Source organism: Quercus lobata, chromosome 1, assembly GCF_001633185.2.
Source record: "Quercus lobata isolate SW786 chromosome 1, ValleyOak3.0 Primary Assembly, whole genome shotgun sequence".
NCBI classification, from domain to species: Eukaryota; Viridiplantae; Streptophyta; class Magnoliopsida; order Fagales; family Fagaceae; genus Quercus; species Quercus lobata.
Genome location: NC_044904.1, coordinates 51650004 through 51676756, shown reverse-complemented (window position 1 = coordinate 51676756; position 26753 = coordinate 51650004). Strand labels below are relative to the sequence as shown.

Sequence of the window (26753 nt, the reverse complement as noted above, 5' to 3'; positions counted from 1 at the left end):
TTATCCAAAAAGGGAAAAAATATGCTCTAGTAAGAGAGGGGTTGGCAGTAGCACCCAAGTGAAAACTATGAAATTAATGCCAAAGTCTAAGAAGTTGAAAGGTCCCGTGGATTCTTTTATAAGATTAAAGCCAGAAAAAGTGGTTGCATTTAGGAAACAGGGTAAGATGAAGCAAACTAACATCAATGATAAACTTGACAAAGAGAAAAGAGCACAAGTTTGTCAGTATATTGGCCGGCTATTTTATCTAGCCGATATACCATTCAATGTTGCTCGCTTAGATGAATTTAAATGGGCAGTTGAAGCTATTGGGTAGTATGGTCCAAATATGAAGCCTCCTACTTACCATGAGTTAAGAGTTCCAATTCTCAAAAAGGAGGTGGCTTACACAAATGAGTTATTGAGTGATCACAAGCAAGATTGGAAGAAATATGGCTGTTCTATTATGTCTGATGGGTGGACTAGTAGAACTAATAGGACCTTGATTAACTTTTTGGTGAATTGCCCATCTGGAACCATGTTTGTGAAGTCAATTGATGCATCATTTTTTATGAAAACTGAGGAAAAAACTTTTGAATTACTTGATGCATTTGTAGAAAAAATTGGGGAGGCTAATGTAGTCAATGGATCTAATTATGTGTTGGCTGGGAAGTTGTTGGAAGCAAAAAGGCCAAATTTGTATTGGACTCCATGTGCTGCACACTGCATTGACCTTATATTGGAGGACATTGGGAAAATTCCTGCAATTACAAAAACTTTGGGAAGGGCCATTCAATTGACTGGATATATCTACAACCATGGGGGTGTCTTAAATATGATGAGAGAATACACAAAACAAAGAGAGCTAGTTAGGGCTAGAAAAACTAGGTTTTGCACTTCATATCTTACAATAAAATCCATTTATAAGCAAAAGCATAACCTAAGGGCCATGTTTACTTCTGAGGAGTGGGTTCGTAGTAGATGGGCAAAGGAAGCAAATGCTAAACGAGTAGTAGAAACAATTTTGATGCCTTCTTTTTGGAATACTATAGTTTACATTCTTAAAGTTATGGGTCCCCTTGTTCGAGTTCTTCGCCTTGTTGATAATGAGAGAAAACCAGCTATGGGTTACATATTATGAGGCAATGGATAGGGCCAAAGAAGCTATTATAAAAGCTTTTAATGAGAATGAAGAAAGATATTCAAATATTTTTAAAATCATTGATGAGAGATGGGAATGTCAATTACATCAGCCTTTGCATGCAGCGGGTCATCTCTTGAATCCTAAGTACTTCTATTTTGATGATAACATAGCAACAGATCATGAAATTACAGCAGGATTGTATGCTTGTATACAAAGACTAGTTCCTAGTGCTGAAATTCAAGACAAGATCATGGCTGAGCTACCCATCTATAAGAAAGTTGAAGGACTCTTCGGCATTGAATTGGCTAAAAGATCAAGAAAGACAAGGGCTCCAGGTAAGAAAGCATTTATATCTAACTTATAATGACTAGAACAATGGCACTTTTTACCAAAAAAAAAAAATCTGACTTCTATGATATATCATATATCATTACTCATACTTATTTTTTTAACATAGCTGAATGGTGGAGTTCGTATGGGAGCTCAACTCCGAATTTGCAACAGTTAGCTATTAGAATCTTGAGCTTGACTTGTAGTGCATGTGGCTGTGAGCGCAATTGGAGTGTGTTTGAGCAGATGAGTTTTGAAGTATAATAACTAGATTTTATCCTTTGATGAGCTACTTTATTTCATAGAAAATTCCAATGGTTTAATTATTCACTATAGTCTAATACTTAGTTTTCATAAATGGTTGTAGATTCACACAAGAAGAAGGAATAGACTTGCACAAAAACGACTAAATGATCTGGTCTTTGTGAAGTATAATCAAAAGATGAAGGCACGATATGATAAGCGTGATATTCTGATCCCATCTCCTTAGATGATATAGATGAAAGTAATGAATGGTTGTTGGGGGAAATGGGTGCTGAACCATCTATGAATGTTGAAGATGAGTTGGTTTTTGATGATGATGATGATGGTTTGACATGGGGTGTAGTGGCAAGAGCTACTGGTGTTGGAGAACCAAGGAAGAATACTAGATTCCAAACAAAATTAAGGGCAAGCTCAAAGGCCTCAACATCACAACCAAATATTGAAGAGGAAGATGTTGATTCTGATGAGACCCAGGAAGAGAATGTTGATGGTTATAAATCTGGTTCAAGTGGCTTTGAAAGTGATGGAAACTTGAGTGAAGACTTTGATGATGACCTTTAGATTAAAAATAACAACCACATTCAGGCTATTAAATAGGCTGATAGGCAGAATGTTCAATCTAATAGGCAGAATGTTCAATCTTCAAATGCTTTTGTTTTGTCATGGATAGTCATGAAGTTCAATCTTCAATGTTTTGTTAGGAGTTTTCTTCTTTCTAATATGAAGTTATGAACAATATTTTGGTTTAATATTCAGTTTTAGTTGATATTTGGATAAAGACTAATTTTTAAATGGTGATTTATGTTTATATTCAGACTTAGTTGATATTTGATAATTATCTAGACTTAGTTGACTGTTGATATTTGGATGGAGACTAATTTTTTAGAATTTGGCACCTCGCTTCACTCGGGCTAGCGCCTTTTTGGCGCCTCGTCGCCTCGGGCGATACAAGGCCTTGGTACCTTAAGGGCGTCTTTCACCTTTGACTACCTTGAGTAAAATTTATGAATTCTGCTGTGCACTTCCTGTAAATGTTTATACTTCCCAGCATGAAATGCCGATTAAGTTTTCATTTCAGCCACCTGACAGAAGAGACTGATCCCATCCATTGAAGAAACTGAAAGCACTTAAAATCTTATGCAGAACGATTGAACATTTACAACTCTCTTTGTGGAGCACATCAAGCCTTTCAGCAGCTACTATTCTGGCTTTGAGAGCATAGTTTTCCATCTTAAGCTGTAACAGTATAAAATCCCAAAACTTATATGAGAACCAAAACATTGATATATACTTTTATATTTTTCACATTCACAATATCTGAAAACTCTCTTAATAAAAAGTAAAATGATTAGTCTTGGAGACTGCTTGAAGAAGCTGACCACGAACTGACTTGCATTAAGTTTGACACTAATGTTTATTCCCACCTTGAACTTTTGTAGCTTTTTAGATTTTCCTCTTTTGTTTTCTTTATTGAGATGGCATCAAATAGGGAACCAGAAGTCATCAAATGGTGCTTGTAACCCATTACTTCAGAAATTTCAGAATGTTTAACTTACCTCCTCAACAGTAGACACAAGCTCTTCCACAGCTTCTTGTAATGACGACACGGTCCGCAAAGTAACATCTTCATAACTTGATTCCAGCTCTTCAACTGAATATGGATCAATTATAATTCCCTCAAGTATGAACAACTCTTCAAACAATTTCACATCTTCAATATCCAAACTCGCCTTCAACTATATGAATGGAAGTTGTGTTAAAAATTGCGGGTTATATAAAGACTTTTAAAATCAACTATTGCAGGTCATACAAAGAGTTCCATAATATAATTCTGACCTTATTTAGAATTCTCTTGCATGATTCATCTTTATCAGGACAGAGAGCTTCATGCTTCTTAGCATATTTGTCCTCATTACAGTTAACACGTGGTGATGCCTTAATCTGCTTTGCCCTGCACCAATGGAAATTTCTAGAAATGGAACGAAGATCATAAAATTAAAGCAAAATATGCCTATATCTAGAACCCAAAGCTTTGAGTTCCTGTTAATGCTCATGAAAAATTACTTTTATTTGGAATGATTTGTATTGTGTGAATTTTAAACAAGCATGTATCCAAATAAGCATAATAAACATAAAAGAGTTTGGTGTCAGAATTGTGTTGCAAATTAAGCTTTCTTTCTTTAATCTTAACATAAAGCTTTGCTTTTACAATTGTTGACAGCATATTGAGTTTTTTATATGTATCTTTATTCCCTGTGGTTGATTGTCATACTTATTGTTTGTGCAAGAAATTAGGTTATACATTGAGATCCTTGCCAATTTATCTTCAACATGAGCTTATATTACTCTTGACTCCCAAAACTTCGTGTAGTATGGCTACCGTTGCTGTTGAGATCCCTGATGGGTTCAGTCCTGGTCCCACGGAGCGTTCGGTGTTAAGTTTTCTAAAAGAACATCGACCGTGTGCTGTTTGGGAAGGCGAGATAAAATTAAAATCGATCACCTACTGAATTTCTATATTCTCTTCTTATCCTTTTACATTATGTTGATTTTTTTTTTTCCAATTCTCAAAAATTATAAGTTTGTCAATGGTATTACAAAGCTTTGAATGCATAGTCATGCCCATTAGTTGGGTTGAGTTAGATTGGTTAACTGTTGCACACCCTTACATAAAGGTTACACAGATTCATGCCCATAACTAATTGGGCCTCTATAGCCCATCAAAACTAGTGGTAAATTAGATAGGGTTATATTGGGTGCAAAGCCCACTTGTCATGTATTCTTCAATGTTAGTGGCTTAGTGCAACAAAAAAATTTATTAAAAAACATGTTGAATTCAATTCATTTTCTATTTCTAGTAAGGGATAAAAAAAATAAAAAAAAACCTTGGACATGAAGAAGATAAAAAAATAAATTGGCAAGTTACATATACTTTGTACTTTATACTCTTGCCATTACTTGTCAAAGTCTCCAAGATGGGATTGAAAAAAGGAATAGCTGACATGATAGAAATTTTCACAAAGGTCTAGTTGAAATTAAGCTCTATGGGTCCCCATTTGGCTATTCCCCACTTCAAAAATTTATAAAAGTAAAATAGGATTAAGCTTCATTTGGATAGCAGCTGGCGTTTGGCGTCCAGCATTTCACCTTTTTTTTTTTTTTTTGGGAGATGCACATTTTTGTCTTTTCCAGTGGGTTGCATGCACTGTTCATGAGACTTACAAATCTCTTTTTTTACCAAAACTTTCATTAAAAATGGGTCACACGGCACTATTCACACATTTAAAAATTATTTTGCTACAGTGTTTTCGGTTTTTAGCAAAATAAGCGGTATCCAAATGCACACTTAGTGTGAGGAGCTTGTTGAGTGAATGGGTTGAGATTTATTTAAAATAGGATTTTGCGTTTAAACATCACTTTTCGGAATGGGTTGGAGTTGGACTTAGCAGACGAGGCATCACTCTAAAAACTAAACCAACCTAAGTCTATTTTCTCTAAAATGCCCATATACCTTATTCTAGATCAACTCTCTCAGATTGGAGGTCCTAGGCAACTAAGTTTGTTTGTTTGTTTGATTGTTTTTTTTTTTTTTTTGTTCCTGGAACGTGTGGATTTCTGTATGGGTATGGCTGTCAACTAGGTTGGTTTGAATAGGGTGTCTGAAAGTGTGTGGTGTGCATGTGTTTTGCCAATTTGTGTGTGGAAGAGTGATTTTTTCTGTTGTATGAAAGGTTTGTTGCACACATACAAACACACAGCCTTAAATTATAATTTTGGAATCAACAATTTCAAAATTATACTTGAAATCAACTGGCATGACAAACACACTCCGCACACACTAGTATGTAGTAGTCAACACTCAAACATGAATCAATATGCCCTATGTTTTGTGTGTGTTAATATACATTTAGGAGAGAAACAATATGTGTATGAAAGAGAGGAAATATCACACACAAATTAATTAGTTGGTGGTTAGTATACAATTATACATTTCCCCTGCTTGGTTGTTTCGTGTTGCATTTGATTCTTGCTCCCTATTGGTTGCTTATCCCACTCTTCCTTGCTTTGTTCTGCCTCAAGCCCTGGTGTTCATATCCTGGTATTAGGCTAAACCATTGAAAACAAGTATAAAAACTCACATGAGAATTCAAATCAAAATGGGAAAGAAAGAATACAGTGAGTGAAGAGAGAAAAGCTCATTTAGAAAATTTTCTCTCTGTTCTTTGATTCTAAATATTCATGCTCTTTGAAATATTTTATGTTACCCCTGTTGCCATGCTTTTTCATGGTTGCTGCTTCCCTTTGTTTACACAATAGCATGCATGACATAAGTAGCATGATAAACGGCTAAAAACAAATGTATCAAGTGCATTGCATCCTTTTATTTTCTCCCTTTGTGGCTTTTTTTTTTTTTTTTTTTTTTTGGGGATGATATTTTAATTTCCCCTAATAACAACTTTATTATTATTTCTTTGGGAACAATAGCTACAATCATATGTACAAAGTTTATGGCATATTGCATCTCATTACCATGGTTCTATCATGTGCAGGATCCAGGGCACTGAAATGTCGTGGTCGTAATGACGAGTTCCAAAAACGACGCCTGATGGTGGATGATCACGTCCTCGACATTGTCAAGAGAGTTGGATTAGAGGGGTTGCATAGGACCCCATCTTGAGAGATTGATCATAACTTGATAACGACCTTTGTTGAGCGATGGTGGCCTGAAACCCACACCTTCCACCTACCACACGGTGAGATGACGATCACATTACAGGATGTGGAGGTTCTTTTGGAGATTCCAATCGATGGTGAGACAATTGTTGGAACTTGTGACTTGGGGTGGGCTCTTGAATGTCAGAATATGCTTGGAATTGTTACTAATCCTGTGGTGCTTCAAGGACAAAGGATCCAAATTAACAAGCTACTTGAAAAAGGTTGACCAAGGGTTGCCTGATGGTGTAGCAGAGGTTGTTGTGCATTAGTATGCATGGTGTTATATTCTAGCACTCTTAGGAGACACAATTTTTGCCAACAAGTCTGGTGATAGGGTGCATACGATGTGGTTGTAGATATTGAGGGACCTTCACAATCCACCTCGGTATAGTTGGGGGAGCACTTGCCTTGCATGGTTGTACGGAGAGTTGTGCAGGGCAACTGATAGAGGTGCTAGTCAGATTGGTGGGGTCTTGATATTGGTTCAATATTGGGCATGGTTCAGATTTCCTTTTTTGTGCCCAATGATAGACCTCCTACCAGATGATGCATATGGCCCACCATTAGCACATTCTCCATTGTCCATTAAGTAAGTCTCTTCCTTGACCGATTCTCTTTATTGGAAATGGATCCATAGTTTTAAAAAATGTGACACATTGTTAGACATAGAAAATAAAATTTTAACCTTGATATTCTTCAAATTTTGAAAATTAATAGGATTTTTATTTATTTTTATATATTGTTTTATAACCACTGATGTAACACCTCATAATTTTGATACCAATTAAATTATTATACGTAAATTATAAAGGAGGCTTACAATTAAATGGATTAAATTGATTTGGGCCTAAGATATAAAAAAAAAAATACTATGGGATATGAAGCCCAAGTGAGGTGACATGAGTAAATATATGAGCCTTGAAAACCCTAGTCTTTTACCTCTTAAGCTACATGTGCATATACTTATGAGGCTTCCTTTGCTTCAGCCACATCACACTACTGAACTTCACTTCTCTTCACTGTGGCTGTGAGTAGAGATTTCAGGTATGGTTTCTATGATTATACTAATAGAAAAAAGGGCTCCTAGAATTACTATTATATTTGATTAAGAATGGTAAATATGGCTGTATGTCAGGAAGACTTTGAAACTGAACCAAATAGAGTAATAGGCTTGGACTTTGTCACCATGTTAAAGGGAAAAGAGTGTTTATGGTTATTATGCTTTCACTCATAGCTTCAATTGTTGACCGGTTACTATGCATTCACACAAAGCCTCAATTGTTGACCGGTGTCGGGGACGTTTTTGCGACAAGGGCCGAAAATGCGAGAATGGCACAAATCTCCCCTTGGGTTCTTTAGAAGTGTTTATTTATGGAGAATCAAGCCCAAAATTCCAAATGTATAATGAACAAAAGGCTAATGGTGCTTTGACAATAGAAAATCAAAATGCTAATAATGAAAATGCAGAAAAAGCATAAAAACATAACAGGTCTGAAACTTCGACCCATAGTCACACAGAAAAAGAAAATGAGGAAGGTCGTGAGGAAGAGAGGGAAGGTTCCCCTGTACCCATATTTCCACCCCTAAGGCTCAGAATTGTGAGAATGTCTCTTGGCTTAGTGGGTTTTTGCTCTCAAGTTTCAGCTTTATAGGGAAAACGTGGTTTAACAGGTCTAAAACTTCGACCCACAGTCACACAGAAGAAGAAATTGAGGGAGGTCGTGAGGAAGAGAGAGAAGGTTCCCCTATACCCATATTTCCACCCCCAAACTTCGGAATTGTAAGATTGTTGAATAGCTGAATGAGTTTTTTGCTCTGAAGTTTCAGGGCTAGGTAGAACGTGGTTGCCCCTTTTTATGAGCTGAAGAGAGAGTTTTATATAGAATTTGGTAAGCTTTTTACATAATTTTGGAAATAAAGGGGGTTTGCTCTAATTGGTTGCCTTTGGTCAGACATTTCAGACCATTGAAAGGCTCACCTAAGTGAGGCCTAGCAAATGGAGTTGGCCAATGGGAGCCAACTATGTTTTAAAGGTAAAAGTGGGTTAGGGTAGAAACTTTAGGCCACAGTCACCCAGAGCATAAAAACTATTTTGGGGTGAAAATTTTAGATACAAGACCTCCTCCATGAGCCTGAGGTGCTACCAATGTCCCTTGTCCACTTGGAAGCACGCATGGGCTAGGCTCATGCAAAAGGTCCAAAAGGAGCCAACCTATACCCTCCAAATCACACTTCCTCAATTTCCCCCAATAAGTCGCATGGGCTTGGGCCATGCTTAAAAAAATAAAATATAATACATGAATTGAGCCCACAAGGAAGTTGGGTTTGGTTGAATCGGGCTTGTAGAAAATGTATCGCGAAAATGGGTATCAACATTAGCCCCCGAGCACGCGTGGCGCTTGCGGCATGCGGTGTGAGTAGTTGATGTTTCCCATTACTTGCATATGTTGCGGGTTTGGAAAATAATTTACCCCAAACGCTCTATTTTTTGTTGAGAAGATGCGGGTCAATGGAGCTCATTTGTAGAAATAACATGAATTGTGGAGCTTGGAAAAGTTGAATGTAACTTGATGAAATTTATTCGGGACAACTTTAAGCTTTAGTCCAACTATTTGACCAATAGCCTTCATGTCCACACATCTCAAGTCAACGCCTCCATAGTATCTTCTTATTGTTTCTATGGTTTTTCTATGCACCACCAGGTAACTTTAGCATTCCTTTTTCTTTTCCTTGGTTTGCTCCAGATGACTCCATGTCTTTTTTTAAATTTCAAGCCACATGCTTTAGGCTATTCTTGTCCCCCCCTCGTTGTTATTGTAGGAGTGTAGGAGCAAAATCCTCCTATTATTAATCATGGAAAGCTTTTCCTTCTTCTTCTTTTTTTTTTTTTTAGATTTACCAAAGTTTCACGCCACTTTTTTTTGGCTTCCTTTGGTGGCCTTTCTTCTTCTCCACTGACATGTCATCTTTCATACTTTCTTCTATTCTTCGTTATTCGCTTCAAGAGCTGTGAATATTTGTTTTAACCCACATTTGCTGAAACCTAAGGGCGGTGAGATGATGACGGCAAAACGGAGGACTGGAGGAGATCTTTGTTGGTGCAAAGCATAAACTTGAAGAGCTCAGCACCGTCCACCGTTGAAAATGTCAGGATTTAGGTGGGACGAAGTGCCATCGCTAAAGGAAGAGGAAACCCATCGACAAAGAGTAGAGTTGTTCCATCGATGATGTTAGTGGAGGTTTGCGATAGATTGCCGCCCATGGTTGCTAGACCATCTATACCAATTTTGGCTAAGCAATGTTGTTGGCGAAGAGGAAGGAACCTTCTTCACTAAGGAGCGAGGATTTTGTTGTAAGAGATTTGATGCCGAAAGCGGCGACAGGATGTTGAATCTGTTCTTTGTGCAAGCTCGATAAAGTCAGATGCGATGCTCACCTCGGTGAGTTAACTTTTTTTTGGCCGATCTCTTGGATGTATTTGGCGACATGTTGAATGAATAGTGCCGTTGATGCGTAGGTTGGCTCTTCCTTAGGAGATCGCAGATACCGTGAGGTATCGACCCATAAGGTTGAGTCATTGTAATTGAATCTGAATTTCATATCGAAGTAGACTCCTTATTGATTTCGATAGTCGCAAGGCATGAAAATCAGTTCGTAGCACAACCATGCCTGATATTGAGTAGGTATTGGTGTTGGAAGTAGAAGTAGCATACTTGACTGTAAATTTGACTTGGGTCCATAGGAGAAGATGATGATGAATGAAAGGCTATCTTGAAACTCTATGCAAATTGTACCACATTAAGGATGCTTCAATTTTCTTGAGTTGCTTGATTGTTGGTTAATTTGATGAGATTACGTTTGCCAAGATTTGTTTTGATGAAGCTATAACCACGAGCTATAAGTGATATTGTTAGCCGTATAGCGCATTTGAGATAGAATGGAGCAAAAATATCACTTGGCGATGTAGTATAAAGGTGTGACATAGCTGCTGTATGTGCTGGCACTGGCAGCCCCCAATATTGTGTTATCATGGCGAATGCGAATAAAATGCAGAGTCATAAGTTGTTGTTGCTTCATGTTTGTTGTGATGAAGAGGAGAGTGTTGGCGAAACCATTATTAATGATTCTATAGAGCGTCTATTATTTGATTATGGTATTGCCCATCTATAACAGCCCTCGCGTCTTGGGCCTTGATAGGACCAGATTGACCATGATAGCATGAGAGGTCGCCTTGTAAAATAGCTGTTGTGTACGCTAAAATGATGAATGGAGTAACTTGTGAGCAAGTTGGAGATTCCTCTTTGTTGCGTGGCTATAAAAAATGTTCAATGAAACGTCGTTGTGTCGAGATGCTTTCGCTTGTGGTAATGTCGCAGCTCCATTTGTTTGAGAATGAAGCCATGGATTTCTTTGGAAACATAAAATCTATTGTGAGAAGTCAAAACTCATTGCCAACCCCTTTTCATGCCAATAGGGATTATTGAGTGCATCGCATTGCCGTCCTGCATAGAATAAGAATACTTTGGGAGATACACCATTGTTGAGTGGGAACTTTGTAACTCACTTGGTAAGTCACATATCTTTCTTCATTTTCTTTTCTTGATTGCATATAATAGTATATTGAGTGAGTTGTACTATGATTTCTTGTAGGATGACTGTGGCTTAGACAATTGTGATGTCGTCATTGGGACTTTCATTCCCGAGGCCAATCCCATTGCCAATGCATCATTTTCTAAGATTAAAGCCACTACAAACAACAACATAGAGCTGCAATAGATGGTACCATGGTTGTTGCTAATAACTTTAGGCCATTTTTAGTCTGTTTCTCACTTGCGGCTTCGAAGTAAAGAAGAGAGCGATTGCAAGCCAATGTCCCAAAGATGGTGATGTTGGATAGGGACTACGACATTGCTTTAACTTTTTCCTTCGCCTCCTTTCTTGCTTTCCCCTTTTTTTTTTTTTATTTTTTTATTTTTTTTTTATTTTTTTTTTATCCGACTGTCTTGTATTGAGCCCCAAGTTTTGAAATTTCGAACTAGTTGAAGTGTGTAATATGGGCTGCTGCCTTGGAAACATTTTCTCTTGTATTCCACCCTTGTGGACAGCCCACTTATGTATAGAGTAGCTCCTGTCTAGTTATATTGGTGCCATTTTGAATTTGCACTGTTATGGTTTGTAAGTACAATTTGTATTTTGTACAAAGAAACACATATACTATGTCTCAACATGTAATTTGAATTTTGGAATGAAAAGAATGATTTGTACCTCAAGGATGTGAATAGTTTGCATTTTGTACCTTGAGAATGAGTTTCTACCTTTCTTCAATAGGCTATGAACACGTTTTTTTTTGCGAAAACAACTCTTGTATGGCCGTGACCATTTGAATATATTGAGAAAAGCTTGCTTGGAAGGGTCGAGTGCACCTTGCGATGAAGTAGCATAATTTTGATAGATTATATGCACGTAGTCTCTTGAGAATAACTTGTGCTTAATTGGATATGTTGTGAATATGGCTTTGCCTTTGCAAGGGCTAGTTAGTAGACATGTTGCTTGGTTGTCATGCCCTCGCAAAAAGGTTTTGGCTAAGTGCACGTCTTGTTGTCCGTGCACCATTTTTCAGCGCTCTATTGATAGGTAGATTTGGTTTCACAAATAGAACCTTATATGTATTGAAGCTTGGCTCGTCGCTTGGTAGTCGACATACATTAGGTTGCTATTTCTTTAGTTTCAAGAAGCCTCCACATATGGGCTGCGTTTGCGCATGCTATGGCTCATGGTGCACTTGTTTGTCACCGTTTCGTAAAGGTTGATTGTGTTCTCATAGACAGCGGCTTGAATGAAGCTTGTATTACTATCAATTTTGAAGAAATCACATTCTTGCATATAACGCCCTATAGAATGCACGATTTTGCCATTCTCTTGAGGAGTTGTATCCTTGCATATAACGAATTACCATTTGGCAATGGGGTAATAGTTTATTGACTTCCTTGCAGCTTTATAAGGTTTATGCATCGGCTTTCTCATTCTTTTGAGGGCTGGCTATGTCCCCGCATGTAGTGGATCACCGTGCTTGAATTTTAAGATGTTATGTTGGCTTCTCTACCGCTTTGAAAGGCTTGCCGTTAAGAAAATGTTGGCTTTCTCTACTTTGTCGAGGGCATTGCATCCTCGCAAGTAGGGGTTTTGCCACATATGAATGATATGACATCTCGTCGGCTTCCTAATCATTCGGTAGGGATTTCCTTTGAGGGCGCATTGGCTTCCCTACCTTGTTAAGGGCTAGTTGTACCTTCACAAGTAGGGGTATCGCCATGATAAAACGTCTCATTGGCTTCCTAGCCATTTGATAGGGCTTACCATTGAGAGAGTATGCGTTTGGCTTTCCTTACCTTATTGAGAGCATTTTTTTTTTACCCTCGCATGTAGAGGCTTTGCTGTAAGAGTAATTTGTTGGTTTTCTTGTCGTTTCGCAAGGTTTCTCATTAGAAGAAAGCATTGGCTTTCCCCACCTTATTGAAGGCATTGCACCTTTGCATGTAGGGATCTCACCATGCTTGGATAATATGATAGTTCATCGGCTTCCTAGTATTTCATAGGGCTTGCCTTCAAAAATTGGTATAAGCGAGACGTGTTGTTGTCGCTTATGAACGAGACGTCAAAGTAACAAATGATATACTTCTTGATGAGTTTGGCTACAACCATTCCCATAGCTTTGCTTGAGTCAAATTGCTTCCGCCCACTTAGTGAACTATTTAGTCGCGGCAAAGACCCGAATGTACTCATTCAAGGGTGAATGGATAGGTCCAATGAGTTCAAGCCCCTGAGTATAAAAGGCTATGGAGCACTCACGTCTTGAAGGCTTATATAGTGTGTGCGTATAAGCTTGGAGTGCACTTGGAAGTGTGGCGACTTTAGCGAATTTGGTTATGCCAAACCAATGGTATCCCATCGCCAAGAGTTGTTGGTAGGATTTATTCCTCCCTTAGTACTCACCATATTTCTCCAAGATGAATTCCAAAAATGGGGTTCCTCATTTGCTATATAGAGGGCAGAATATAATTCCTCTTTGTCGAAGATTTGTTGTGCCTTAGACAGCGTCTCCATACTCAGCTAACTTGGCTTCTAATTTTGGGACAATGATAGGCTAAGCATCGAAGATGTCGATATAGGATTGTTTCATTCCCAGCACCACAGTTTTTCTCCCACACTTCGGTTAGCCTCTTTGTCGAAGATACATGGTACCACAAATAGCAGCTCCATACTTTGCTTTGCTTAGCTTCTAACTTTCAGACAATGATGGGCTAAGCATTAGAGACGTCGGTATAGGGTTGTTGCATCCCTAGCACAACAATTTTTTTCATTAGCCTCTATGCCGCTTATTCTGAGCTTTCACATCAATACTAAGATTCCACTCAAAAATTTTTGGAATGGATTTCCAGCAACTAGCTTGTGAATTTTGAGTTGTTTGACATCAATGTTTAGAGTGAGCTCTAGTGAAGCATTCTTCAAAGGTGCGCGCGAACTTTCCTTATTAGTTGGCTTGGCCATGGATTTCAATTGCAAGAATTGAGTGACAAGAACAATTTTCTTGATGATGGCAACGTTTGAACTTCCCTTTTCAAGTATAATCTCAAATTCAAGAAGGATTAAGGTGTTGTCATGGCTTGGAATGCATGCGCTTGTCATAACTTGAGATATATGTACATGCTATGGCTTGGCGTGCGTGGATCAACCAAGATTTTGGATGCGTGAGCTCGTCATAGCTTAGCGTTCATAAGCGTGTCACAGCTTCGGTGAGAGGGAATTGAGTTCGGATTTTCTTTGTCATTGGGTGCTCTGAGAAGGTTTCCATTTCACCCTAAGTGCAAATGTGATTTATATTAGTAAGCGATAGTCATGGCCAAGCGAAATAGCATAAACGACTTATAAAAAATATTTTGAATAAAAATTTGAAAGTTAAAATGGTTTAAACGATATGTATAAAAAAATGAATTAGCAAAGAGAGTGCTCGAGAGTCTTAGCTTAAGTGCGCTTTAAACGGTAGTATGCCGCTCGTATGACTTCAAAACTTGGCTTATGAAATGTCGCTTCTTAAAGACTTGATGTATGGTGTGTTGCAACCTCAAGGCTTGGTGCATGGAACGTCTAGCGCCTTACGGTGGGCCATTTAGCTATGGCTTTTAGCTCTTCGGTGAAGACTTCATTTAGCGATGATGCCAAAAATGTTTAGTTGCGAAGGGTCGCACACAACAACGACTATTGTTGTGCCAAAATAATTTAATCACTCGCGGCAGCCCCCATATGCTCGGCGCTAACTCAGCAGCAATACAACTTGATGTATGGTATGTCACTACCTCAAGGCTTGGTGTATGGAATATCTAGCGCTTTGCGGTGGGCCATTTAGCTATGGCCTTTAGCTAATTGGTGAAGACTTCATTTAGCGGCGACGCCAAAAATATTCAACTACGAAGGGTCGCACACAATGGCAATTATTGTTGTGCCAAAATGAGTCAATCACTTGTGGCTCCCATATGCTCAGCGCGTGAGGGGTTCTTGGTTTTGAAATTGATGTTTAGAGCTTTGCATTGTTGATTATTGGTTGGAACCGTCATACCCTTCGCGGTTGGATTTGTGGCTTGCCATTTTTGCATTTTCAAGCTACAACAAAATTTTTTCACAAATATCATGTAAAGTAAGAGATAAATGATGATTCATCCATAAGAATGATAGCTAAATATATATATATATATATATATATGGACGAGTGGAAGAAATTTTTTTTTCCTTGAATAAGAAAGTTGATTCTCCCTTCATCCTTAACTTCTTGGGTGGTTTCCGGAGGTTAGAGCGATTTTGTCACATGATTTGGAGCATCTCCAGCAGCTCAATGAGCTAAGGATAGAATTTTTTCAAGCTTAACTTCACAATGCTCTTCTTGCGCGGTAAAGCATCATACAACTTCCCTTGGAATGACAAGTTGGTGTGAGAAACACCATCTCTTCGCTGGTTCCACACCTTTGGAGGCACCATTTCTCTTGTGTCAGCTGCTTGACTCCTCAGCAGAGTCACCAAAATGTTGGGGACATTTTTGCGACAAGGGCCGAAAATGCGAGAATGGCCCAAATCTTCCTTTGGGTTCTTTAGAAGTGTTTATTTGTGGAGAATCAAGCTCAAAATTCCAAATGTATAATGAACAAAAGGCTAATGGTGCTTTGACAAGAGAAAATCAAAATGCTAATAATGAAAGTGCAGAAAAAGCATAAAAATATAACAAGTCTCAAACTTCGACCCACAGTCACACAGAAAAAGAAAATGATGAAGGTCGTGAGGAAGAGAGGGAAGGTTCCCCTGTACCCATATTTCCACCCCTAAGGTTTAGAATTGTGAGAATGTCTCTTGGCTCAGTAGGTTTTTGCTCTCAAGTTTTAGCTTTATAGGGAAAACGTGGTTTAACAGGTCTGAAACTTTGACCCACAGTCACACAGAAGAGGAAATTGAGGGAGGTCGTGAGGAAGAGAGGGAAGGTTCCCCTATACCCATATTTCCACCCCCAAACTTCGGAGTTGTAAGATTGTTGAATAGCAGAATGTGTTTTTTGCTCTAAAGTTTCAAGGCTCTAGGTAGAACGTGGCTGCCCCTTTTTATGAGCTGAAGAGAGAGTTTTATATAGAGTTTGGTAAGCTTTTTACATAATTTTGGAAATAAAGGGGGTTAACTCTAATTGGTTGCCTTTGATCAGAAATTTCAGACCATTGAAAGGCTGACCTAAGTGAGGCCTAGCAGATGGAGTTGGCCAATGGGAGCCAACTATGTTTTAAAGGTAAAAGTGGGTTAGGGTAGAAACTTTAGGCCACAGTACATAATTTTGGAAATAAAGGGGGTTTGCTCTAATTGGTTGCCTTTGATCAGACATTTCAGACCATTGAAAGGCTCACCTAAGTGAGGCCTAGCAGATGGAGTTGGCCAATGGGAGCCAACTATGTTTTAAAGGTAAAAGTGGGTTAGGGCAGAAACTTTAGGCCACAGTCACCCAGAGCATAAAAGCTATTTTGGGGTGGAAATTTTGGATACAAGACCTCCTCCATGAGCCTGAGGTGCTACCAGTGTCCCTTGCCCACTTGGAAGCATGCATGGGCTAGGCTCATGCAAAAGGTCTGAAAGGAACCAACTTATACCCTCCAAACCACACTTCCTCAATTTCCCCCAATAAGTCGCATGGGCTTGGGCCATGCTTAAAAAAATAAAATATAATACATGAATTGAGCCCACAAGGAAGTTGGGTTTGGTTGAATCGGGCTTGTAGAAAATGTGTCGCGAAAATGGGTATCAACAACCGGTTAATATGCATTCACACTAGTTCAGCCGTGTACTGGATTTTGGGTCTTTGGGTTGATAATTACAATATTATAATAGGAATTGTTTATATAGCCGTATGGTCCAAGCTTTGAAATTGATTATGTATGAATAGTATGTATAGTGATATGGACCTCTATTGGCTCTAAGATTGATTTGGCAGAACTATATTATTGCACTAGCTTTCTTTTAGCTATATTGAAGTTTCATTAATATCTATGATTACGTTAATGGAAAAATCTGATTAGGCAACAATATTTTTAAGTCCAGAAATCTGATCAAAGTTGAAAGTAAATTGGATAGTTAGGTGAATAAATGGAGAATTTTGGATATATCAATATTGTCTAGGATAAAACTGTTTAAGTGTGAAAATAGATTTTTAAGTGGGAAATTGTGTATTGATGAACCTATTTTTGGTGTTGCTAGGTTCTAATTCTATTGAATTGTTGTGATTCAAGGGAGGTTGATTTCTTTTATTTTATTTTTTTTCCAACTAAGAGGTAAGTGGTGTTTACTAATTTTGGGAGTTTTCCCAAAACAGCGTTGATTATTAAACTATTTATATCAAAGAAATATGTTGATATTTTATATGTAAATTGATATTTTATAAATGCTTGATGTGCACATTAATTATTCGTTTTATGAAAAACTTGTGGGACAACATAAATTTATTTAAATTTGTATTTGTGAATATATCCTTATATTTTCGAGAATTATGAATGGATTATTTTTGTGAGCATCTTGAATGGATTATGTATATGAGCATCTTGTATATGTTTTGAAAACCTATGGCAAGTCATGATTGAAAGCTCAGTGTTGTATTAGACCTTAGCAAGGGACAATCATACTGTAGCTAGTCCTTAGCAAGGGATGGTCCCAGAAAAGGGGACAGTGCACATTTGATAGCTCCTTAGCAAGGGAGTATACCATTGAGGATCCAAAAAGGAAGCTCCTTAGCAAGAGAGTGCACCTTTAGGTTCCAAAGTAGCCATCCTTAAGAAATGGGGTGAAAAGGAAGTTCCAGTCCCAGAAAAGGGGACAGCATAACACTGTCAACGGGGCGTAAACGTTGACCACGAGCAAAGCCTAGGAAACTGTGTATGTGATGGTATTGATATATATATATATATATATATATATATATTATCATGGCTCACAATATAAAGATATTTTTCTTTTACATGAAATATTTAATGATAAATATTGATGAGTTACAAGTTATGAAATTGCTGTAAGAATTATTTATTTGAAGGTTTGTTCCCACACCCCAATGTTAGTGAATTCCACTTATTGAGTTATCTCACCCCCCTTTATTTTCCATTACAGATACATTAGAGGGGTTATTGGAGTAGAGATTCTTCAGAGACAGCAGTTACGAACTATTTTGTGGAATTGAGGATTTTATTATCATTTTATGGCATTAAACATTGTATTGAAGAATTATTTTGAGGATGTTTTGTATTTAGTGAATTAGAGCTTTGACTTTTGTGATGAGATTCAAGATTTCTGGTTTCTTTTATTTAATATTTTTATGGATTATTTAGATTAAATAGACTTTTATTGCTTATGATTTTGGGGCGTTACAACTAAGGTCATATATTATGATTGATGTATAATAAAAGTGTTATTAATTTCTAGCACTGATCATATGTTTAGATAATCATTTATTGGTATAAACTTTGTTTAGATAATCATTTATTGGTATAAACTTTGTTTAGATAATCATTTATTAGTATAAACTTAGTGGTATGTAATGTTAAATTTGAATGGAATTAATCACATTGTAATATCCAAGAGTGGGGTTTTTTCATATCTCAGTGAACCTAGGCGTTCTTTCAAATGTTGTGGAATGTCATACATCAATTTTTTATATTAACTAAGTGAAATGGTAGGAAGTGGAGAAAAAATAAATATTTGGTAGCATCGTTGGCTGCCAGGAAAACATCCAACGGTTCAGCCTATTTGCCCATTGGAGAGTTTTGAAAATCATAACGTCGACTCACTTATTGACCCAAGCACAAGAAGTTGGAATGAGCAGATGGTGGATGGATTATTTGTGTAAGAGGGTGCCAAGTTGATAAAGAAAATTCCCCTTAGCCAACATGTGACAGAGGACTCCTTGTATTGGCCGTATACCACTTCAGGAAACTGCACATGTAAGTCTGGTTATAGGTTCCTTAAAGAAGAAGAGGAGCTGCAATTGAATGCTTAAACCCCTCCAATCTGTCATAAGCGTGTTTGGAAGGAAGTATGGTAGATGCAAGCCCCTCCAAAGATAAAAAACTTCCTTTGGAGAGCTTGCTGTAATGTACTTCCAACCAAACATGCTTTGATGCGAAGGAAAATCTTGGAGGACCTGATATGTGAAAGGTGTAAAAGGGCAATAGAGGATTCGGTGCATGCTTTATGGTCTTGTCCAGAGCTTGATATTGTGTGGGCTGATCAGGAAGGGGGGGGGGGTTTAGAGGTGAAATTGATTTTACGTGTGTCAAAAAGCTATTGTTATGGATGGTAGAGAAAGGAAAATCACTGGAGCTGTTTGCATATACGGCCTGTACTATTTGGAATCAGAGAGACAAGGTTAGGCTCAATCTTCAAGCTAATCTGCTGCACCAAGTTGCTGCACAGTCAGCTGCAATGTTGGCGCACTTCAGATCAAGCACAGAAGCTTTAGGTATGCAGATCAGAAGCAACAGTCCAGGAGGTAACAGATGGCAAGCTCCACAAGCAGGTTTTGTGAAAGTGAACTTTGATGGTGCGGTCTTTGGTGAGTTAAATAAGTCAGGTGTTGGAGTTGTAATAAGGGACAACAATGGGGCTGTTCTAGCTTCATGTTCAGAAAAGTTATCGCAGGCATATAAGGCATAAGAGACAGAAACATTGGCTGCCCGGAAAGTCTTGATGTTCGCTCATGAGTTGGGGTTCCAAAGGATAATACTAGAAGGGGATGCTCTTGGTTCAATTCAAGCTTTGAAGTCACAAGAGCAGAACCTAAGTCCATTGGGTTTGCTAGTGGGAGATGTGAAACTTTATTCGAATCATTTTCAAAGAGTGTTGTATTCTCATGTAAAGAGAAACAGCAATAGTGTAGCTCATAATTTGGTGAAACATGCTATATGCATACCAGATATGCATACCAGATTTCCAAGTTTGGATGGAAGATATTCCACCTCATATTGTTTTGTTTTTGTATTTAGATGTAACTCATTTACATTAATAAAAGTACTTGATTTCTTTCTAAAAAAAAAAAAAAAAACTAAGTGAAATGTTTCTGAAGTTGGGTTGTCTATCAGAGATGGATGGCAGTTAGAGGTAATGCCTAATGGGCTGTGACTTGTGAGTGTATTGATAACTTGCCCAAAAGCTACATTTTGAATTACGGACCTGTTGCTTGTGTGAGGGATGTCTCGTGATTATCTATTTTTGTTGTTGTTTCTATTAAGCGAGTGGGTTCAATATCTTTATCGGCTTTGAGTATCTCAGAGCTGAATATTTGGCTCATTTTGTTAATGATCATGGGTTTGCAGTGATGTTAATGCGATAAAAGGCAACCCATTTTATGTTTTATATGGCAGGTGTGTGATGGTGGTTTGCTATGTTTTTGCTGTCTTAATAATCAGAATATGTGGGTGTCTACTACTTACCTACAGGCCAGCCTTTTTCCTTAGTACGCTTTGAGCAATGGTCAATGTTATTGAGTTGTTAAATTTATGGGCCATTTCTTGGACACTGCCATTTGTGCTTGTAAATTTGTGTGGTATTTTGATACTAAAGCTTACTTGTGCGAGTATTTTGGTCAGAAACTTTGGCTTGTGGGGTTTCCTATCAATTTTATCTCTTCAGTTGTGTTTTGCTTGTAGTTTGTGCAATGAAGGATTTAATAAATTAAGCTATCATGAGTTCCGCACATGGCAGGCGTGTAGTGATGTGGAGTTGTATGTTCAATCTTAGAATAAAATGCGATTAGGTGTTCTTTATTCATTCGTTATTAGAATCTGTGGTGTTACAATTTACTTATTGGACAGCGTTTTGCATATATCTTTAAATATTGGTCCACAATATTAATTGAGTGGTTAGACGTACATGCCATATGTTGGAAAGTGCTATTTTGTGTTTGTAAGTTTGTGCATGATTTGATTGGTTATTTTAATTTGGTTTGTGGGTTTTGCTACCTATTGGATACCTGAGGGCCATTGTCAAGTTTTTGGTTGCTTTGTGGTTTAAATTCTCTCTATTTTGTCCAAGTTTCAGATTCCATACTTGCAAGTGCAGACTTGGTTTGGTTTTAAGCTATCCGTTTGATAATGCCAATATTAGAAGATGTTTGCCTTTGAAAGTTTTCCTGTACTTTTGGGTTCTGCAGTAGATATAATGTGTGTATGTAGTATCCACTGAATGTATTTTTTAGATTAAAATAAGGTAGCTGCCCCATACTTTTTGGACTAAGGCTTTCTTCTTCTTCTTCTTGTTTCTGTTATTGCTGTTGTTTTTAAATAAGGTAGTGGGGTTATGGCCAAAAAATAAATGCGAATTTCTCAATTAGAATATTGTAGGAAGAATGGGCCATATATATGATACAAAGCTTGTATCTCTCTCTCTGTTTTATTTTTTTGCTAATTAGATTCTTTTTTTTCAATTTCTTCTTCTTTTTTATTTCTTTTATAACTCATCCTTTGGTGGAATAATTTTGTTGAGTTTTGTGGATAAATAGCATAGGAAAAACAATAATTGAATTCCACAACTATTGATAAGGAAAAAAAAAATTAAAATAAAGTTTTTTTGTTCACTCTTGCTAGTCTATAAGAAGTTGTACGGCACCGAGATCCCAAGACCCATATAGGCCCTTGGGCACAGGCCCAACGGGAACAGCCCCATTGCCTTAAGCCCTTCTTGGAACTGCCTTGGTGTAAAAACTAGTTTTGGGCCTTGAATTCTGATAAGTGCTCGGCATAAGCTTTCTCGAACAAGCGTATGAACCGTGTTCGGGAAAATCATGATATGCTCGGTAAACTACATTACCGAGCACTATCAACTAAGCTGGAACCAAGTTCCAAGGCCATAATTGTTGCACCCCACTTACACCTAAATACCCACTTAAATCAGGTAATATTGGACCTCTAATTGCACTAACAATGGTAGTAATTATGATCTCCCCACTAACTTGAAACTATAAATAGAAGAAGTTGGGGAAGAAGAAGGGGTTCAGAAAAATAGAGAGAAAACAGTCAAGGGAGAAGAAGAAACTGAGTGTTGCTTTGAGTCTCTCTGCCGAGAACGACCCAGAGTAGGAAATCCTCAAACCCACTACAAATAAATTGTGAGCCCAAGTGAGTCAAGGCCCAACAGTCTCATACCTGGTCCCCACAATTGGCGCCCACCGTGGGGCTCTCCTACGAAGCTGTGGCTCGACTGAGACTCAAACAAGGGAAATGTCCGAGGAGCGTTCAGGAGGGCGTGCGCCGAGTAGTTCCATAGGATCTTCTCGGGGATCGACGTGGAGGGAGAGAAGGCAGAAACGGCGGGAGGATAGGGAGCACCCCAGAGGAGAGGAAAGGTCCGGATTAGGAGAAGGGTCGGCCCAGACACACCGAACGGTTTTAGGCGCCTTGGCGCATCGGCAGTATGATGATAGAGACCGAGAACTGGAGCGGTTGCGCAGATTGGTAATGGATTTGGAGCTGGAGGCAAGGGGTCGGCGCTAAGAAAGGAATCGTAACCCCTGGCAAAGGAGAAATCGGGGTGAGGAGGGCTCCAGCCGATCTGGTACACAATGATTCCAAGACCGATCACGCTCTCAAGAGCCACACTGGCACTCCCGGGAGACACGTCACCAGCAGGACCGTTCACGGTCGCATGGATACGATGACCGAGGGTCAGAATCGCCGGAGGAACAGCAGCATCACAATGCTGCCATGGACGCCATGAGCTGAGCCTTACGAATGGTTGCCCGGTCGCCGTTCTTCGATGAGATTGAACGGGCCCCTATGCCGAGCAGATTCACGCGACCGCCATTCAATTCCTACGAGGGGAAGACAGACCCCGTGGAGCATGTCAGTCATTACATCCATATGATGTCTTTGCATGCACACAATAATGCATTGATGTGTAAAGTATTCCCCTCTAGTCTCGGCTCAACGGCCCAGAGATGGTTCAATGGGTTACGGAAAGGCTCCATACGTAGCTTCGCCGAGCTGATTCAAGAGTTCGGCAGTAGATTCATGACATGTAGCCGAGTGCAACAACTGGTTGACGCGCTACTTTCCATAAAGATGAGGGTCGGAGAAACCCTTCGGAGTTATACCAGTCGATACTGGGAACTCTACAACGAGATTGGTGGAGGGAATGAGAAAATTGCGGCAAGCACCTTTAGGATGGGGCTCTCCGAAGACTCTGAATTGCGGGAGTCGTTGACGAAAAGACCCCCCGAGGATATGAGGCAACTGATGAGACGCATAGAGGAGTACAAACGTCTGGAGGACGATCGGCTGCAGAGCAGGGGGAAAGCACCGTTACTTGGGAGATCTTGGCAAGGCGTTGTACCGGCAAGACCCAAAAAAGACTTCAGAATGCAGGAACCAGAGGTGCAAATCGAAGGGGTTAATGTGGCGTTCAAAGAACCCGTGCACAAAATCTTGGAGAGGATCAAGAACGAGACTTTCTTCAGGTGGCCAAACAAAATGGGGGGCGACCCGTCTCGGAGGAACCAAAACCTATACTGCACCTATCACAGAGACAAAGGACACACCACCGAGCAGTGTCGGGTATTAAAAGATCATCTCGAGCAGCTAGTAAAGGCAGGGTACCTGAAAGAGTTTGTTGTAGACTCCATTGACCGAGAAGCCGGCCAGGGCGTCCAACAAAAAAGAAACCCCCTCTCGCCTCCACTGGGGGTAATCGAAGTCATCCATGCTGCACCAAGAGGAACGGCAGCAGCAAAAAGGGTATTAACGGTGGCTTGCACGGGAGGAGATTCAGCCGAGAAGAGGAAAAAAGTTGAACGGCTGACCATTACGTTCGGAGAAGATGATTTGGAAGGGATGGTCCAACCTCATGACGATGCTTTGGTGGTGACGGCCCGGATAGGTGGGTTCTTGGTGAAGAGGGTGATGATCGACCAAGGGAGCGGGGCTGACGTCATGTACCCAGACCTCTTCGAAGGGCTCGGATTGAAGACCCAGGATTTGGTGAAACATGACACGCCGCTGGTCTTATTTGACGGGAGAGTCGTAATTCCCGAGGGACAAATCTCTCTCCTGGTGGACATGGAAGGCAAGGGAGTTATAGTTACCTTCATAGTAGTCCGATCGTTCTCACCGTATACCGCAATCCTTGGGAGGCCGTGGATTCACGCCATGAAGGCTGTTCCGTCCACCCTCCACGTGAAAGTAAAATTTTCCACTGAGTATGGAGTTGCCGAGGTGAGGGGGAACCAACAAGTGACGAGACAGTGTCTTGTTGCCGCGATCAGATGGAAAAGTGAACAGCTCGAATAAGCCGAACAGGCCGAGAAAGAAACTTCATAGCAATTACAGAAGCCCCGAGGGGAAACGGAGGCGGATGTGGCCGAGGAGGTATTGAAGGTTAGAATTCTTCCAGATACTGACAAGTATTTCCAGATAGGTACAAGCATGAATGACCGGGAAAGGGTAGAGATGTTGTTCTTCCTTTTGCAAAACGTACATGTTTTCGCTTGGAACCCGTATGAAGTGCCCGGTGTAGATCCCGAGTTCATTGTCCACAAACTCAACGTGGGCCCATCATTTCCCTCGAAGAAGTAGAAACCGAGAAGAGCGTCAAAGGAACATGTCGACGTAGTAAATCTGGAGGTCCAGCGGCTGAAGGAGGCCAGAGTCATAAAAGAAATATTCTTCTCCGAGATGGCTAGCAAACACAGTTGTAGTGAAGAAGAAGAACGGTAAATGGAGAGTTTGTGTGGACTTCACAGACTTGAACAGGGCGTGTCCCAAGGACCCATTCCCAATGCCCAAGATTGATCAACTAGTAGACGCCACGTATGGGCACCCGAGGATGAGCTTCCTGGATGCTTTCCAAGTTTACCACCAGATTGCCTTGGTGCCCGAGGATCGAGAAAAGACAACATTTATATCCCCGAATGCAAACTATCACTATGAGGTCATGCCGTTTGGATTGAAGAATGCCGGAGCCACGTACCAGCAGATGATGACGAGAATGTTCCGAGAAAAAATTGGATGCACGGTTGAAGTATATATTGACGACATGGTGGTAAAAAGCAGAAAAGAGTCACCGCATACGGAAGACCTCCGGGGAGTATTCGAGATACTACGGCGGCATAAATTGCCCCTGAATGCCGAGAAGTGCACTTTCGGTGTGGGGGCTAGCAAGTTCCTGGGTTATCTAATCTCTACTCGGGGAATAGAGGTTAACCTCGACCAAATAGAGGCCGTGAACCGTCTTAGACCACCAAGCAATCCCAAGGAGGTGCAAGTGCTTACTAGAATGTTAGCCGCCCTAAACCGATTCATCTCCAAGTTCGCCGATCGCTGCCGGCCGTTTTATCAACTTCTGAAGAAGTGGAAGGGGTTTCATTGGGATGAGGGATGTGATGAGGCTTTTCGAGTGCTAAAGGAATACTTGGCAAAGGTACCGAGGTTGACGGCCTCGGAGCCCAGGGAGGATTTATTTATGTACCTCTCAGTCACTGACCATGTCGTAAATGCTGTGTTACTAAGCGACCAAGGAGTATAGATGCCAGTGTATTACATAAGCAAAACCTTGGTAGATGACGAGACAAGGTACCTGCCCCTGGAGAAGTTGGTTTTAGCCCTGGTGTACGCCACTAGGAAGTTGCCACACTACTTCCAGGCTCATACGGTGTTCGTCCTTACCGAGTATCCATTACAGTCACTGTTAAAGAGATCAGACTTCACAGGCCGAATTGCCAAATGGGGGACTCGGTTGGGATCGTTTGACATAAGATACCGCCCTAGAAGCTCGGTGAAGGGACAGGTTCTCGCAGATTTCATTGCAGAATTCACACCCAAGAACGACGGCAAGGTAATCTGTAATGCAGAAATTCGCCCGTGGAGGGTATTTGTGGACGGAGCTTCAAATGCTATTGGGGTCGGGGCTAGTATTGTCATAATCACCCTTGAGGGCATATGATTGGAGCACTCCTTCAGATTGGGATTCAAAGCCTCAAACAATGAAGTCGAGTATGAGGCCTTACTGGTCGGTTTGAGGGCCGTATTGCATCTAGGCGCAAAAGATGTTAAGATTTACTCGGACTCTCGGCTGGTTGTTTATCAGATCACAGGAGACTTCGAGGCTCGGGACTCTCGAATGAAAGCTTATCTAAGAGCGACCAAGCAGATTATCGATCAATTCGGGACGGTAAAGGTGTCCCAGGTAGCTCGGTCACAAAACAAACACACCGACTCACTTGCCACGTTAGCCTCATCGGCTACCGAGGACACGCCACGGCTAGTCACAATAGAACTTATAAGAGAGCCAAGTATCAGTGTGAAGAGTATTCCCGACAAAGCTAGAGTAGAGGTTGCCAAGGTAGCGGTGGCCAATCCGTGTTGGATGAACCCGATCATAGATTTCCTTGCCGAAGATAAAGTTTCGGATGATGAAGACGAGGCCAATAAGATTCGTCAGGTGGCTCCCCGGTACTGGCTGTCTTCGGATCATAAATTGTACCGAAGGTCCTTTGCAGGCCCTTACCTTTTATGCTTACATCCCGAGAAAGTCCGCGAGCTTCTGACTGAGCTACATGAGGGAGTGTGTGGCGGTCATGTTGGGGGACGATCTTTAGCACACAGAGCGATGACCTAGGGGTTTTGGTGGCCACAGATGCAGAAGGATGCCGCCGAATATGTGCGGAGTTGCGAACAATGTCAAAAGCACGCCCCTTTGATCCATCAGCTTGCAGGTCGTCTAAATCCCGTCAGCAGCCCATGGCCGCTCGCACAATGGGGGCTTG

At 40.1% G+C, this 26753-nt stretch overlaps 2 protein-coding genes across 2 annotated transcripts; both read left to right on the top strand.

Annotated features, from left to right (window-relative positions):
- The first annotated feature begins 328 nt into the window (after positions 1–328).
- On the top strand, positions 329–1120 carry LOC115955394. Its single transcript, XM_031073510.1, has one exon. It carries the CDS (start codon positions 329–331, stop codon positions 1118–1120), a length of 792 nt encoding a protein of 263 aa, XP_030929370.1.
- Positions 1121–1124: 4 nt separating this feature from the next.
- Positions 1125–1943, top strand: LOC115955384. Its single transcript, XM_031073500.1, has 3 exons — positions 1125–1458; positions 1581–1711; positions 1821–1943. Exons 1-3 carry the CDS (start codon positions 1125–1127, stop codon positions 1941–1943), a joined length of 588 nt encoding a protein of 195 aa, XP_030929360.1.
- The last annotated feature ends 24810 nt before the right edge of the window (positions 1944–26753 follow it).